Source organism: Trachemys scripta, chromosome 5 (genome assembly GCF_013100865.1).
Source record: "Trachemys scripta elegans isolate TJP31775 chromosome 5, CAS_Tse_1.0, whole genome shotgun sequence".
NCBI classification, from domain to species: Eukaryota; Metazoa; Chordata; order Testudines; family Emydidae; genus Trachemys; species Trachemys scripta.
The window spans coordinates 9,248,099-9,264,157 of record NC_048302.1 but is presented as its reverse complement, the minus strand read 5'-3'; the positions used below and the strand labels follow the sequence as shown (position 1 = coordinate 9,264,157).

At 50.5% G+C, this 16,059-nt stretch overlaps 1 protein-coding gene across 1 annotated transcript in view; it reads left to right on the top strand.

Moving 5' to 3' along the window:
* Positions 1 to 16,059, top strand: part of RBPMS (RNA binding protein, mRNA processing factor) — a gene marked incomplete in the record, with an annotated part of 118,950 nt that overhangs the window by 16,844 nt on the left and 86,047 nt on the right. Inside the window, 1 exon segment of the mRNA XM_034771226.1 lies at positions 13,877 to 13,954. Within this exon segment, the coding sequence (XP_034627117.1) occupies positions 13,877 to 13,954 (78 nt within the window).

The following is a 16,059-nucleotide window of genomic DNA, read 5'->3' as shown; positions in this document are numbered from 1 at the left end:
TGAAAACCCATTCTGTTTTCTCCAGTGCCACAATTGCGGGAGAGAACCAAGCATCAGATTTTAACCAGTGAGTGTTAGAGAGCAGTTGGATTTTCTGGGGGAATTTTGGTTATTTTTGTATGCCACTCCCTCGGCTATGGGCCTGATTCCACTACGGGTACTCCATGAATAACAGAGTGAGGTTCTACTCGGCATGAGTAGGGCTGGTAGAGTCTGGCCCTAGAGCGCTAGCCGTCCATTGTGTTTTTAAGTAGCAGGAGCTGAAGGGTGCAAGACTGGAGAGGAGAAAGTGTGAGCAGAATGTCATTTTGGGGTGTCAGGTCCCAGCTGTATTTTTTCATATTGTTTTCAGTGTTGCCCATTTGTACGTCTCACGATATGTGGTGATTTTCCTGAAGTCCTGGCTCCCGGAGTCCTGGGATTATGTGAAAATCTCAGCTTCCATTTAAAAAAAAGTAAGTTTCTAGCCCTTGTGGATGCAGAGAAAAGCTTGAAAATCTGACCCGAGCCTGACCTAAACATTCAGGCACCAGAGAGAAAAGAAAAAGAACCCAAATGTATTATTTTTTTTAAAACATCTTTGATATTTTAGCCAATCCCCTAATTTTTTGAGGGCAGACTCGGGATTTTTGAGTGTCTGGGGTTGGCAGTCCCGGCTTTACAGCAAGGGGCTCATGGATAAATGTGATTTTAAAAGAAAACTCTGGCGTGATCGAAGACATTTTAGTCACTTTACATCATTGCAAAGAAGTCGAAATCACTAAAACAAAGCACTCAGGATGAGTAAATAAGTGCTGGTTTGTATTATTAATTGATTTAAAAAATAAATACATGAGAAATAGTGATCTATCAAACAGGCAGCAACTGGCCTATCTCCTGGGTAGATGAGGAATGAAAGAATTCAGGGCCAATTAGGAGGCGAGGGGGTGTCACAGTTCTTGTACATGATATGCTGCTTTTTAAATATTTTGGGTGAAAAAAATTGGTTTTTCTTTTGTAAATTTGCCTGTTAACAACTGTCCAACTCCGGTTCCTAATAGCGGCCAAAGGGAGCGGAATGTTCTCAACCCCCATCCGCTTCCCGACACTGCGGCTCCTAGGATGGGGCATGACTGGGGCTCCAGTAATTCTCCCAGGCAGCCCAGCCTTGGCCAGGTCACTAGAATGCACCCGGCATTTCAAATGCCTGCTGGATTGTTTGATTCCATTCAGCTAGCGGGTCCGAATGTCGCCCAGGTGCTGTGACCCTTCACCCAGTGCGTTGTGTGAGGAGTGGACGTGGAGAAAGAAGGCTGGGGTTCAGGAGGACCCTGGTTTAGGGGTGGCACTGGGGTCCTGGCATGCAAACTCCAGGCTGCTGGCTCGCTCACTGTACAGCCCTAGTATGTATCCCTGGCCTCTCAGCACACTCGGTAAAGATCTCTCTCCTCCAGCCCCTGGCGAAACACGGTGGGCAGGGCATGGAGCCAGATGGGTATGCTCAGACACGGAAAAAAGCCCTCCCACATGCCCCTTTGTGCCGATTATCCTTCCTCCTTCAGGAGGAACATCTGGAGAGGGCTGCTGGCCATTAGTCCTGTGTGAGCAGCCTCCCCGGGCAGGGCCCGGGCGCACTGAATCCGAATTCCCTCCGCGACAGACACCAGTTTGCTATGGCTGGTGAACCAGGCCGTCTGCTTTTCAGTCCCAGAGCCTGCATGCCAACTGCTCATTCCGACCTATATACGGGTCACTAAAGCTCCTGCTTTGGACACAAACGTGAGCGTGCGTTCAGCACTGGGGGTCGGACGTGAATCAATGCAGATGAAGCCATAGCAGAGCATTGCCTCTCGTGGCAAGGGAATGAAAGCCAGGTTAAACTGCTCCGGAGCCACGAATCTGACCCTTGCAGACGAACATCCCACATAAATGCTGACAGAGGCGCACTGGGATTGGCTCTTTCTCCTTTTATGGCGATTATGACATCTCGCGCTACATTTCTGGCCCCAGGCCAGTGAGATTCTAGATGAGATCGCAGCACGCCAGCCTCTCGGCGAGCTAGCCATCTTTCCTGCGGCTCTGTCCAGATGTCCCCTGATGAACTTCTGTAAAGATCTCTGCAGCCACCCATGTCTTGCTTGTCTGGACTTGCTGCAGGCAGGCCAGGCCAGAGGGTCGACAGAGCTTAGCAGCACCTAGGGTGGGAGGGGGAATCCCCCTTTGTTCTCAGTCAGAGACCCCGGGTGCCCACACTTCTGACAACCAGTCGCTCTAGGTAGGTGCCAGCTGAGCTTTTGGGCCAGTTGGTGGCAGAATGTGGGGGCTGGGCCCTTCTGAAAACCTGGCCCAGGAACTCCCTGTTTAGCAGCCAGATGCCGGGACCACGTTCCCATACAGACATCCTTCTGCGGTAACAGAGGCCGTGCCGTGCTGCCCGAGAGCCGGCAGGCTTTGGCATTGCCCTTTGCGTGTGTCAGAGAGCGGGACGTGGGCAGCCGTGCCTAGTGGTCGGAGCAGGAGTCAAGAGCCAGGCCTTGGGGCAGAGGCCAGCTGCCAGAGCCGAGGGTCAGAGTGAGGCAGGCTGCGTCCCAGGCAGGAGCAATCGCAGCCATGGGCAAATGCTTTGAGCGGCCACCGAACTGGTGCTGCTGCCGTTGCTGGGTTTAAGAGCCAGTTTGCTGACTCTTCCCACCGGTCAGGTGTTGCAGCTAATCAGGCCACCTGCTAAGGCCAGCCGAGCTTGTTGGGCTGTCCAGGGACTGGCTCGGCTACAGGCCCTGATCCGTGACAGGCCAAGATAGCCTGGCTCCCTCGTTTACAGAGCACAGAGGAATTTGGGCTTGGGGTGCCCAGTTGTTGCCCGTTTCTCACATCTCAGGGATTTTGCAGTGTTTTAAAATGCTGCTCGTGATCTCGCAGCTCCAGCTTTCAGGCCAAGCTGCAGTTGCTGGTGCCGTACCGTCTGACAGTCACCAGAGGGCACGCTGGGGAACCTGAACATGTGGCTTTGGGGTGCAGTTTTCCATTGCCCCAAGCAGACACTGCTGCTTCCCCAGCCTGCTCTCCACGCTGCAGGGCCTGGGGGAAGAAGTGCTGGCAACTTGGCATCTTATTACTAGTCTTGTGCCAAGGGGCATATTCATAAAGCCCCAGCTCCTGGAGTCATGTGAGTACATTAGATTCTTAGCTTCCATTTAAAAATAGTACGTTTCTGGCCCTCCTGGTGATGGATCAAAGCAGGAGAACTGAGGCTCCAGCACCAGATGGCAAAAACCCCAGAACTTCCCTGACTGTTTCCTAAAATCCCCTGGCGCTGGGAGGCCTGACTTTGCGCACATGGGGTTGGTGTTGCTGGGGATAAGCTGCGAACACAGAAGCTGGGGCATCTGGCCACCATCCCCACGGACAAGGGAAAGGAGTTTCCCAGGGATCTATCTCCCTGCTGGCACAGCTGCCCTCTCCTCCCCACTGCCACTCAGGTCCCAGGCAGGGCCCAGCAGCAGGGGAGAAAAGCCCTCATTGGCTCCTGGAGGGCCTGGGACAATTTGTTTAATTGGAGACGTCAACAGTTGCTAGACAATTTTGTATCTATTTGCTTGAATAGACTGGTATTGACAAGAAGGCGAATAGCCTTGCTGTGTGATTTTATTGCAAGTCTTGTGATTTTGGGTGCATCTCTCAAACCCCAGAGAATCTCAACTTTCATTTCAGAGAAAAATTTCTGCCAGGCCCTGTGAGAAAAGCTTGAAAATGCAACTCAGGTGCTGCTTCCTAAACACTCAGAAGCCAGAAAGCAGCTACAAAGAATCAACATTTGTTATTTTTTTAAAATCTCATGATTGGCTTAACAATCTCATGATTTTAGGGCCCGACGCCTGATTTTAAATGTTTGGGCCTTGCTGTGCTGCAGTCGGTGTTTTTACGCAGCCTCTGTGTGCACTTTATTTACGGCTACAGCCACGTCAAGTTTCAAGTGTTAAAACCATTTGTAGATTAGTAGGATAGAAAGGGACATCCGACACAAGGTGTAATATTCCCGAAAGGAGTCATTTCAACTCCTTCAGACTCCTAAACACAGACTGCACTTGCTTGCAACTTCAAAGGGAACGAAATCTGTACCCTGAGCCTAAGTGGGGCAAATTCGTTTGATAAACAGGGGAATAACAATAAAGGGTTTTAAACTCTACTTTAACTGAAAATCTCAACTGCCCAGTAATGATGGTGTGTCTAATGAGGCCTCCCCAATTATTCTGGAACGACTGAACCCTTGTGTAAGTGACGTCAGGCTAGAGGGCCAGAAATGTTTTCTGTACCGGTTAGTTTTGTTTTTCTTGATTTCCTGGAACAAACTGAACGTCTTGTTGCATTTTATTGAAGCCATTAATCTTCTGTCCCAATACGCTGGGTAGTTATCCGGAAAGGAAGGAATAAGAAATGAAAATAAGCTTGCAACAAAGATAAAATTCAAATGAATTTCATTGCCGACTCTCAACCCACACACTCTACTTTGGAACTCTTCCTTCTTAAAGGGGCTGCCAACGCGCACTCGAACGGTTCCTGTACGGCTGCCCAAAGTGCTGCATTCCTTGCCCAAATCCTTTCTGTGTGGGCATGGGCCAGCCCAGCCCTGCCCCGGGATGGCATCCCTGCTCTCCGGCTCCCGCTGCAAAGAGGACACAAAGCAGGGGTCTCTTTGGAAGGGAAGTAACAGAGTTAGGTGATGAGGTTACGTGGATGCTTGTATCAATAGCCAGCGGAGTTGGTAGCTATAGTGAAAAAGCCAGCGGCCTGGTGTCTAGAACCACGCTTCTCCCCTCTTGGGAGCTGCCAGTTATCAGACTAACATCCGCCTCCCAGGCTGCGTGTGCTGCTGTCATCCAGCCCTGGGCATGCTGGTCGGGCTGCACTCGACCCCAGTGCGCGTTCCCATGGAGCTGGGGCTGGATCCAGAGGAAAGGCCTAGGAAAAGCCCAGTTCTTCCCCCCATCAGAGAAAGGTGCTACTCACAGTGAGGGAGGGTGGCAGCATCTGGCCTTGACATCCGAGGCAGGAGCGTAGCCCACACCAGTCAGGAAAGCCTCGATTCTCTGCCCTGCTGCGGTGCTGGGGCTCCAAGCCATGGCTCCATCGCCGTCACTCCCACACTGAGAATGGCCCAGCTCACGCTCCCCATAAGGCCCCTTTACACTGGCAGAAAGGGGCCCTAAACCAGCTGAATCTGTCTGCCAAGGAATTCCCTCGGTATTAGGGGCTTCCCTGGCAAAGGCTGCCCTAGCCTGCTTCAGGTACGAAAGGCCAGAGATGGGGAGGTGCCGAGTGGCTACACACCTCTGGCCCAGTGATGATTCCCGAAGAGGCTGGGTGTCCCGTGTTTGTGGCATCTATGAGGGAGATTAATAAGAGAGGGACTGTTCAGCTTGGAAAGGAGACGACTGAGGGGGGGATATGATGGAGGTCTATAAAATCATGACTCGTGTGGAGATAGTAAATAAGGAAGGGTTATTTACTCCTTCTCGTAACACAAGAACTAGGGGCCACCAAATGAAATTAATAGGCAGCAGATTTAAAACAAACAAAAGGAAGTATTTTTTTCACGCACTGTCAACTTGTGGAATTCTTTGCCAGAGGATGTTGTGAAGGCCAAGACCATAACAGGGTTCAAAAAGGAACTAGATAAGTTCTTGGAGGATAGGTCCATCAATGGCTATTAGCCAGGCTGGGCAGGGATGGTGTCTCTAGTCTCTGTTTGCCAGAAGCTGGGAATGGGCAACAGGGGATGTATCACTTGATGATTCCCTGTTCTGTTCATTCCCTCTGGGGCACCTGGCATTGGCCGCTGTTGGAAGACAGGACACTGGGCTAGACGGACCTTTGGTCTGACCCAGTATGGCCGTTCTTATCCCATTGCTAGGCTCTGTATCGGTTATTCTGCAACCCATGGAATGCACAGCGTGAGACAAATTGTAGCATCAGTACCTTGGGCTGGGGGGTTTAGGCCTAAATGACCTTGTTATAAAGCATCAGGAGAAATCTCTGAGCGGAGCCGACGTCCCCGAGTTAGGTTATTAATGACAGAGCTAGCTTACATATTACAGAGCCGAAGGACAGGGGGAAGTGCTGCGGGCTCTGGCTGGCAGTACAATTGTAATTAAAAGGGGAAGGGATCGTCGGGGGTCAGTAACTCTGGCTGCTGATTGCGGGGAAGATCTGGGTCTAATATTAACTGGAGTCTCTCTTGTTTGTGTGCTGCAAGTTGAAACCATTCTACATCAAAGGACGGAGGAGCATGCGGGTCCAGCCTTGCCAATGAGGACTCATAGGGCGTGAGGTGAAGCCAGCATTCCTGAGCAGCAGTAATGTCAGGGGGACAAAGGACTCAGTCTTACTCCTTTGACTTGGTTCCTGGTGACTTCATTTTGGGGTCGCCGAGGTAGGAGTGATTAAACAAGGAATCCGGCGAGGCCTGTCTGTGCAAGGAATGAGTGATAGGTTCCAGGGTATGGATGCTTCCCCACCGCACTGGAGATAATTTCACAAGACAACAAATCTGTTCAAGGCCCCGCAGGAAGTGCTGCAGCGGGCGAGTGGGGACCTGGGTGTTCACCCCGGACCTGGCTGAGATCATAGGTGAAGTGCAGTAGGTGGCTCCACCTTGTCACCTGAAGACGTCCCTTCAAAATCCAACATTGGCCCTGGGCATCCTGGATGGGATCTGGACCCCAGCGATATCGCTGGCAAAGCTCCCATTGGCTTCCGAGGGGGCAGGATTCCCCCCATGGCTTGTCCACACTAGATGTGATGTTTCCATTCTGCACACAGCCAAGGCTTCAGAACCTGTGGTTGCTCCTAGGGGTATTTCAGGGTGATGGCTTGGACTCATAAAGCAATCAGTTGGATACCGTAAAAGCCAAGATCAGCTTAACCCTGCCCTTCCCCCCTTGCTTCTCCCCGCCCTGCTCATTCCCCATGCACTTTAATGCTCACTGCTCACTCCGTCATGCCTGCTAGTTTCTGTCGTGAATAAGTTAGTGCGTCTCCCTTCCTCGTGACTGCTGCTGGTCACCCGTGGCCATGCTCTGCTCTTTCCCGCTGCTGGCGCACTGTCTGGGAGAGTCTGCATGGAGACTTGGGGTGTGGTAAACTGCCTGCTACGCACTAAGCATCCGGGTGGACCCTGCTAGCGCGTGCTAACAGTGCGGTGGTGCACATGGCGGTACTCGCATTCCAAGCAGCAGTAGGTCTGTGCACGCCAGGGAACTGTGAGTACGTGGCAGCAGGCTCCACGCGGACAGGGTGTGCGTGGCAGGCTGGAGGTGCTGAAGATGCACACCTGGGCTTGCCGTGCACCAAGTCTCCGTGTGGACAAGCCCAAAGTCAGTGTCTTGGGTGTGAAGCAGTGTGGGCAACCTTAACTTGGGCATTTCCTGGCTCAAACTGTGCAACTGGAGGCCGAGAGGTTCAAAAATAAGAGCCTAACTTGGAAGTCAGTGGCCCGACTGTGAAAAGAACTGAGCAACCAGCAGTTCCCACTGGCTTCAGTGGGAGCTCAGCATGGCTGGAAGGGAGATGACTGACGGAAAAGCAGAAGAAATGAGGTGGCATTACATAGCATACAGCGGTCGGTTAGACCATTACTGGAGTCCGGGTCCAGCTCTGGTGTCTGTCCTCTGACACAGACGGTGAAAACTTGGAGAGGGTTCTGACAAGAGCCACAAGAACGATTTATGGGCCAGAAACCTGTATTTTACCCCATTGGAGCCGCTGGGAGCTCAGCGCTTTGAAAAGTGAGGCCACATTATTTAGGTATCTAAACAGAAACGTGGGCAACTGGTTTTGTGAATCATCCCCAAAAGTAATATATATAGAGAGAGAGAGAGAGAAGAAAAGACCTCAGTTGGCTGCTGGCACCTTGTGTGTGCGCTTTTATGAAGCTTCCCGATTAAAGCAGTTTTATGACTCCGATAAAAGCCCATTAACGGACTATAAAGTGGAGAATGCCGTAAAGCAGAGGCAGAAAGATTCCCTGGGTCTGTCTGTTATGTTAGCACAGAGGGCAGCAGCCACGCTCGTCTGGCCGGTGCCTGGCTTGTCTCTTCCAGGTTTCCCCACAGCCAGTGGACTTGCTCTGGGCTCTCAGGTCTTTCCTCGAATGGCTAATAGAGCTGGGTTGTGCACTGTCATGTCTCACTTTGTCATAGCCGACAGATAGCAAATGAGCCACCCCCAGCGTTATCCCCACCGTTGACACAAGAGCTGTATGGTGTTGTGTAGCCAGACTAGGATACCCGTCACCGTTTAATAGCTGTCTGCCTGTAGCTCAGCCAGGGGTTATTTGTCACACAAACCAGGAATGCTCACACTCCAGAACTAGCCAGAGATTTTGATAGATATCAGTTATCTGCATGGGAAGAAGCAAATGTAAAGAAGAGAAATTTTCCTGACTTGGCAGTTTTATGGGCATCTGAGCACACGAGCTTGGCCGGGGGCTGGACTGACTGAGCGTTTCGCTAAAAGCAGACATTCCCTTCCTCCACCCTAGGTAGCCTTCACTCCCTGCTGACTCCCTGTGTCTCCTTGGCCCACCTCTGCTAAGGTCTGTAGGCGCCTGACTTCCGCTGAAATCCGTGACAGTTAGGGGCCTTTGTGGATCCGGGACTTCGTCTCTCTGTGCCTCAGATCCCATCTGTGCCATAGGGATAACAGGTCTGCCTTGCCTGACGGGGGTGTGAGGATAAACACATTAAATACGGCACAGTGCTCAGAGAGAAAGAGATCCCTCCCTAGCCTCTCTACCTGTCTGTCTTTCACATTGTCTGTCAGGGCACACTGACATTTGTGCCAGACGCACAGGCTTGAGAGGCTGGGATGGTTTCAGTTCCTTACCCCGGAGTTTCAGTCATCAAGGAAATACTAACCGGGATTGGGTGTTTACTGGGTGGACAAGCCTGGGAGAAGCCAATCAATTTCACAGTGGTCTGGAAATAAATTGCTGGATAAGCCGATGAGGAATGGGCACCGCTGTGCCCTTTCATATCTGGCAGTAGCAGAGAACAGAACATGCTTACCTATTCCCCTGGTTGGAAATTGATTAAAAAGCCACATGTCTTGGTCAGATAACTTGTATGTTCCTTCATCATTTCCTATTCCCTCTTCAATTTATAGATCTGATACTGCTCAGACAGTCCACCTCGCATTCACATGTGGGGTGGAGTAAGATTTTTACTTGGGGCTGAGTTTGCTGATATTTGGCCTGCACATGAATGGAGAAGCCTGAATCTTGTTTCCACACAGAATACGCTTGCAGAGAGAGCCGCGGTTTCCTTGTGTTGAGGTCAGCTTGGCTCAGTGCTGAAACTCCCCTTCATCGAGCAATAACAGTGATCTAAAAACGTTTGCAGTACATTTCAGGCTGGATAGACCTTTCTTTGGCAAGCTGCCCTAGGTCACCCAGCTGAGATGAGCTCCCATCGTCCTCTTGTGCAGAGCAGCCATGTGTCCCTGAAAACTGGAAACTTCCCTGTTCCAGGGCATGTCCGGGGATCCTTGTTGGTTACGTGCATTTGGTCCCCTGTGTCTGTGACCCCTGCAGACTTGCTGCATGAAGGATCCTCTGCCCAGGGCAGCCGGTGAAACTGACAACAGACTGGTGGCGTGCGTGTGCATTTCAAGGACCAGCCTACACCAGGCCGGTCACCCTCTGACACTCCTCCCCAGTCCCAGCAGCATGGCCTCTGGGGGAATCTCCCCACCCAGTCTCACCGGCTCTCTCTTCAAACTATTCTCTGTAAGGCTGCCAGCCTCCCTGTGGAAAGTAAACACTGGGCTATTTTAAGTGCTGGCAAACATCTGGGTGAGTTTGTCACATTCCTGTTCCAGCGTCCACCTTGACATGCCAGGGGCTGAGTGGTAATGCAGACGTGTGTCTCTAGGCAGATGCTTGGGCCGTGGTCTATGGGCAAGGAGGAGTAAGGACTGAAAGACCTCTTGGGAGCAACATTGTAACAGCCCACAGATTGGTATATGGACTTGTGATTCGTGGGCCAGACCCTCCACTGGAGTAAATCAGCCTAGTGGAGCTCCGGCTGATTGACATAGTTTGTGGATTTGACCTATTGACTCCAGTGGAGCTACAACTGATTTACATCAGCTGGCGATCTGGCCCATTGACTACAATAGAGCTGAGCTGGGAGACCTAAGAATAGAAGCCCCAATCTGTCCCCGAGCCAGTTGCCTACGTGCTCCCTGATGGGCGGGGAAGTCTGCTGTAATTAATTAATTAATGGAGATATCCCATCTCCTAGAATTGGAAGGGACCTTGAAGGTCATTGAGTCCAGCCCCCTGCCTTCACTAGCGGGACCAAGTACTGATTTTGCCCCAGATCCCCAAGTGGCCCCCTCAAGGATTGAACTCACAACGCTGGGTTTAGCAGGCCAATGCTCAAACCACTGAGCTATCCCTCCCCTCCCCTGTAGTATAGCCCTGTCCTGTTTGACCAGCAGAATGTAAGGACCAAAGGTTCCCCCTTAAATGGTGGGCATCTCAAGTGCAATTCCCCCTCTTCTGACTGTCCCTCTTGGCTTTTCGATCCTTTGAGTGTGTCTTTGAGTGTCCCTGGCGTGGAGGAAAGGCACTGATAGCAAATCTCTGTGGAGCGCTGCAGGGGGAGTGAGCTAATTCAGGGTTGGGGAAGCATGGGTGTTCTGAACAAGGATTCATGTCTTTCAAACTAGCCTCAGAGGGGAGTGTTTCACGCAGACATTTGAAATATGCTTTCAAGGAAGATGCGAGAGACTCCTAAGCAAGGGAGCAGATAATGATGAGATTCCCCACCCAGAGAGGAAAGAAACGCGTGGCTGAAAATGCATCTTTCCATGATTAAATGTCAGGATGTACCTTGAATTAAGGACAAGGACTGTACCGCGTTTGCCAATGGCTGGCCTACACTGGGAACTTACATCTGCATAAGTACTACATCCCTGAGAGATGTAGCTACGCCAACCCGACTCCCGGTGTAGACAGTGCTAGGGCGATGGAGGAATTCTTCCATCCTTTCAGGGCGGTGCATTACCTCTGCCGATGGGAGAACCTAGACTGAAGTGCTACAGCGTGCAGCTGCAGCGGTTTAAATGTAGACATACCCTAACTGTCAGTCAGGCTAAGAAGAGGATTTGGCTATTATCACATACCATTGTGTGAACAAAAAGGGGGCTTTCAGGGCTTATTTACTCAATTTCACTGCCAGGGAGACCACGGGCACCTAATCTCTACAGGATGGTTATGAGGTTATAACATGGTGGGATCCTGTCTACAGAAGTGATCTAGCAGAACACTGTCAGGGCATTATTTCAGAGTAATATGATCCACCAACACAGTCCGACTTGCTGTGTCAATGGGAGCTGAAGACTTCCGATGGGTTTATTGGGTAGGTTCTAATTTCCTAATGAATACTGAACTCTGGAAGCAAGATTCATTCGAGCTGTCCTCATCTTTACGATGGGGCACCCTGGCTAAGGCTGTGTCCCTGCTCTCAGGCCCACCCCAAAGACCCTTCTAAACATAAACAGCGGTGCAGAAAAATCCTGGCAATGTTTTTAAAAGGAAATTGTAGTAAATCAGGACGTGCAATTTAAAGGGTCCTGCTCTATCAGAGAAGTAGGGTTTTAAAACCAGTCACATTCAAAACATTGAAACTGACCGTGATCCCTTCCAGATTCTTGGAGCACAAAGTGGTTTTGGTTTGCCTTTCTCAGGGCATGTCTACACTGCCCCGCAGTTTGGACTCTGGAGATGTGAATAGCAGCGCGCACCAAAGTGCTGTGCTGTATCTCCCCTGTGTGGACGCGAACTAAAATTAACTTGTTCAGGGGCTAATCTTCAAAGAACCAGCGGACATTGTTCTCAAAACAGTGGTTCTTCTTGTAGATTCTCCGGTACATCTTGTTTTACAGGCGGTGTGGGAATCATCTATCCTGAAATGAAAGTCTGCACTCTGTAGAGTAGCATCTCTGCAGAAGATGATTTTTAGCAGTACAGAGTTTTCAACGAATGAATCACAGTAGCTACGGTGCAACTAGCTTATGAATAGGGTCCTACCAAATTCACGGCCATGAAAAACGCATCACAGACCGTGAAATCTGGTCTCCCCCCGTGAAATCTGGTTTTTTGTATGCTTTCATCATATACTATACAGATTTCACGGGGGAGACCAGTGTTTCTCAAATTGGGGGTCCTGACCCAAAAGGGAGTTGCGGGGGGAGGGTGTGTGTCACGGTATTGCCACCGCTACTTCTGCGCTGCCTTCACAGCTGGGCGGCCCAAGAGCGGTAGCTGTTGGCCAGATGCCCAGCTCTGAAGGCAGCGCCCCGCCAGCGGCAGCACAGAAATAAGACTGGCAATACCATACCATGCCACACTTACTTCTGCACTGCTGCCTTCAGAGCTGGGCGGCCGGAGAGTGGCGGCTACTGACTGAGGGCCCAGGTCTGCAGGTAGAGGTGCAGAAGTACGGATGGCAATACCATACCGTGCTATACTTCCTTCTGTGATGCTGCTGGCAGTGGCTCTGCCTTCAGAGCTGGACTCCCGGCCAGCAGCCGCCACTCTCCTACTTATGAATGACAGCGTTTCAGAAGGGGCATCTTGCTGTTGTCCGTGTGCTCCAGTTCACATTCAGGAATTATTCTATAGCCCAGACTCTCTTCTATGCCAAGACTTGCTTGGTGCAGGGTCCTGGCATAAGTTATAGCAGCCTAAAGGCTGTTTTTGCTTGTGGCAGCCAGCTGTGGCCCCCAAGGGACCGTACTGGAGTTACGCTGGGGCGCTCCACTCCTCTGCTGGGTCCCGGCGGGGGAAGTTGGCACAGGAGCCAGCTATGCCAGCATCGCATCCACTGAGAATTCCCAGATACTGGGGCATTCTTAGCTGGCCAGGTGGAGCCAGATCCCAGGCAGGGTGTACCCCTGTTTTATTCCATTCCATAGAGATTCTTATACCGCCCTCACCCCTGTGGTGGCTGCACACCTTACGGGAAAGCCGCTGGAGCAGACAAAGAGAACCGGAGCCTTTGAAGACACTCCATGTGTAGTCTTAGGGCTTGGCAAGCCCCCTTCCACGTTCCCTGCGAGAACACTTTCTACTCTTGCTGAGTGCAGGGTGGTTAAAAGGCTGAGACTTGAGTCTGCCATATGAGCGAGTGGGTTTCTAGTCCCAGCTTGGGTAGCCCAGGAGGTCTTGCCCAGCACTGAGAGTTGTGCAGGGAGCAAGATCTACTCGGGACCCACCTCTCTTCAAAGTGCTGTGTGGAGAAACAATGTGTTTAAAGCAGTAGCTGTGTTGCTCAAAGATTTCCCGTTAAAATCTAGATGGAAGAACCAAACAAACTGTATAGAAAATCAAAGGACCATAAAAACGAATCTAGTGCGGAATTTAATGCCAATTGGCCATCTACTTTTAGGGGAAACCAGGAATTCATGACCCATTTCAAGCCCAATTTAGAACTCAGCCCGAAGTATGGAGTCGCCAGCCAGGAGTCTTCATAATGCTGAGGGATTTTCATGTGCTGCCAAAAACAAGCTATACCGTGTGAACCTCAGACCAGCAATGGCCATTGTCAGCCACCCGAGGCCAGCAAAAGGCACCTTCATGACCCAAGGAACAGTCCCCTGTCAAATTTCAGAGCTCCTCCAAACTGTGTGTTAAAACTTTTCAGGAGAAGGTCAAAAGAATCTTTACTAGTGCATCTCTCTCCTTTCCCACCAGGCTGTAGGAGGCATCTGTGTTTACACCTGAAGCGAGCTTTAATTAGGTTCCTCATATGGATTGTCTGGATAATTTCAAAGCCTGCAGTAGATTTTGGATGCGTATCTCAATTGCATGTTTGTCTTTGTTGATTTCTAGGTCCGGACTCTCTTTGTGAGCGGTCTTCCCCTGGACATCAAACCGCGGGAGCTCTACCTGCTCTTCAGACCCTTCAAGGTATTGTTTGTCTGCTCTGCAGGAGCGCTCAGAGGAGCATATTGTTGTATCTGACACACTTCTCCACTAACGTGGCCACGTCGTTATATAGCTAGTGTCAAAAGGGGGTGCAAGCGATGTGAGTAATACAGAGTGATGATGAATGGCTGAGTATAGAATGGGGAGAGGTGTCTCAAGGTGTGAGCCAGGGCTCAGGAATAGATTTGGTCTTAGTTAACATACTCATTAGACAACTACCAATTGGCCAAAGGTGGGCTTATGGGATGGGCCTCAGGAGATCTGGGTTCAGTTCGAGGTCTTGCCATGCACTCTCTGTGTGCCATTGGACCAGTCGTTGGGGCCTGATGTTCTGTGGAGCTGCAGATCCCATTGACTTGAGTTGGGGATGCTCAGCACATCTGACAATCAGCCTCATTTCCCCATCTGTAAAATGGGGGTATCATTCCCTCCGTATGTCACAGGGGTGTTGAGAGCCTAAATCCATGAATATCTATGATGCGCTCAGATACTGTGCTCCTTGGAGCCACTATTATGGGGTAGTTAGTGGCAGAGATGCCTAGTTCAAACCAGACTCTACTTTACACTTAAAACAAGAGTTCATCCTCTGCTTTTCAGACGAAGCACAGCATGGCCAAGAGTTTCAAAGGTCGGGCTCCTAAATCAATGTTCAGGCATCTAACGAAGGAACCTGATTTTCAGACGTGCTGAGCGTCCAGCACCTTCTATTGACATTGCTGGACACTGCTCAGAACTTTTGAAAATCTGGCTAACTTTAGATTTCTGGGGGTTTTTTTTATCTTGGCCTGAGGTAGAAGTGGGCAACATGTATTTGAACTTGTAATGCATGTGGTGTAACATGGTCTAGTGGTGTTTGGAGCTCATCATACTGTACTAACATAAAGGCAAGCTAAGGGTGTAAGATTTCTCTACTATATTTGCTGCTAGGTATCGGGATACTAAATATGCCAGGAAGCAGGAATGAATTCAGGCAGTAAATAAATGACTAAGGGTCTAGAGAGACTGATTAAAAGAAAAGATAAAAGCTAACTTTGTATAGTTTGTACTCATACTTGTAAAGTGTAAACACCAGTGGGCGAGGAATTGTTTAAGCTGGTCCAGGGAGGTCAAACTGAAAGTAGTTAGATAATATTAAAGAGACAAGGTGGGTGAGTGTTATGGGGTGCACTAGGCCCAGAGGCTCTCTGCTGAAAGCCTCAGAATCCTGCCACACCAGTCCCAGGAAAGGAGCAGTAAAGGAGTCCTCTAAGCAGCCTAGAGTGGCTGCAGAGGGCAGCCAATCAGGGCCTAGGAGGGCAATATTAAAAGGAGCTGCAGTGCAGACCATACTCAGTTCCTTGCTGGAGCCAGAGGAGTACACATGGTGCTCCTGGCTGGCCAAAGGAAACTGCAGCACCACAGACAGCTCGGTGCTGGCAGGGACTGGGGGACCGAGACCAAGCTCCTGGCTGGCTGCTGGGCCTGAAAGTACCTTTGCCCTGAGGTCAGGGTGAAGCATTGGTGAAGACTGGGGCTGAGGGGAAGTGGCCCAGGGATCTGAAAGTATTTTTTGTATAGGTTCACAATGGTGCCTGCTATTCTTAGGGTCCCTGGGCTGGGACCTGGAGTAGAGGGCAGGCCTGGGTCCCCCTGTAGGCCACTGGGGAAGTGGCCCACAATTAGATAATGATAAACCTCCCAGAAGGGGATCTGAACTACTCAATGGCCCAGCTGGGGTCAGAAGGTTCCAAAGAGGCAAAAACCATTGCCTCCAGGGAGGAAGCCCTGGAGGTATGACCCGACCCGATGCCAGGCCTGGGACTGTTTAAAGACTGCAAATACACCCGACCAGAAGAGGAGCTCATGAGAGGTGCATGCCACATTGTTACAGTTGATCTTTTATTGGTCAACTTCTGTTGATGAAAGAGGCAATGAATGGAAAACCTGTCTTATGAAAGGAGACTCAAAGAGCTTGGCTTGTTTAGCCTAACCAAACGAAGGCTGAGGGGGGATATGATTGCTCTCTATAAATATATCAGAGGGATAAATACCAGGGAGGGAGAGGAATTATTTAAACTCAGTGCCAATGTGGACACAAGAACAAATGG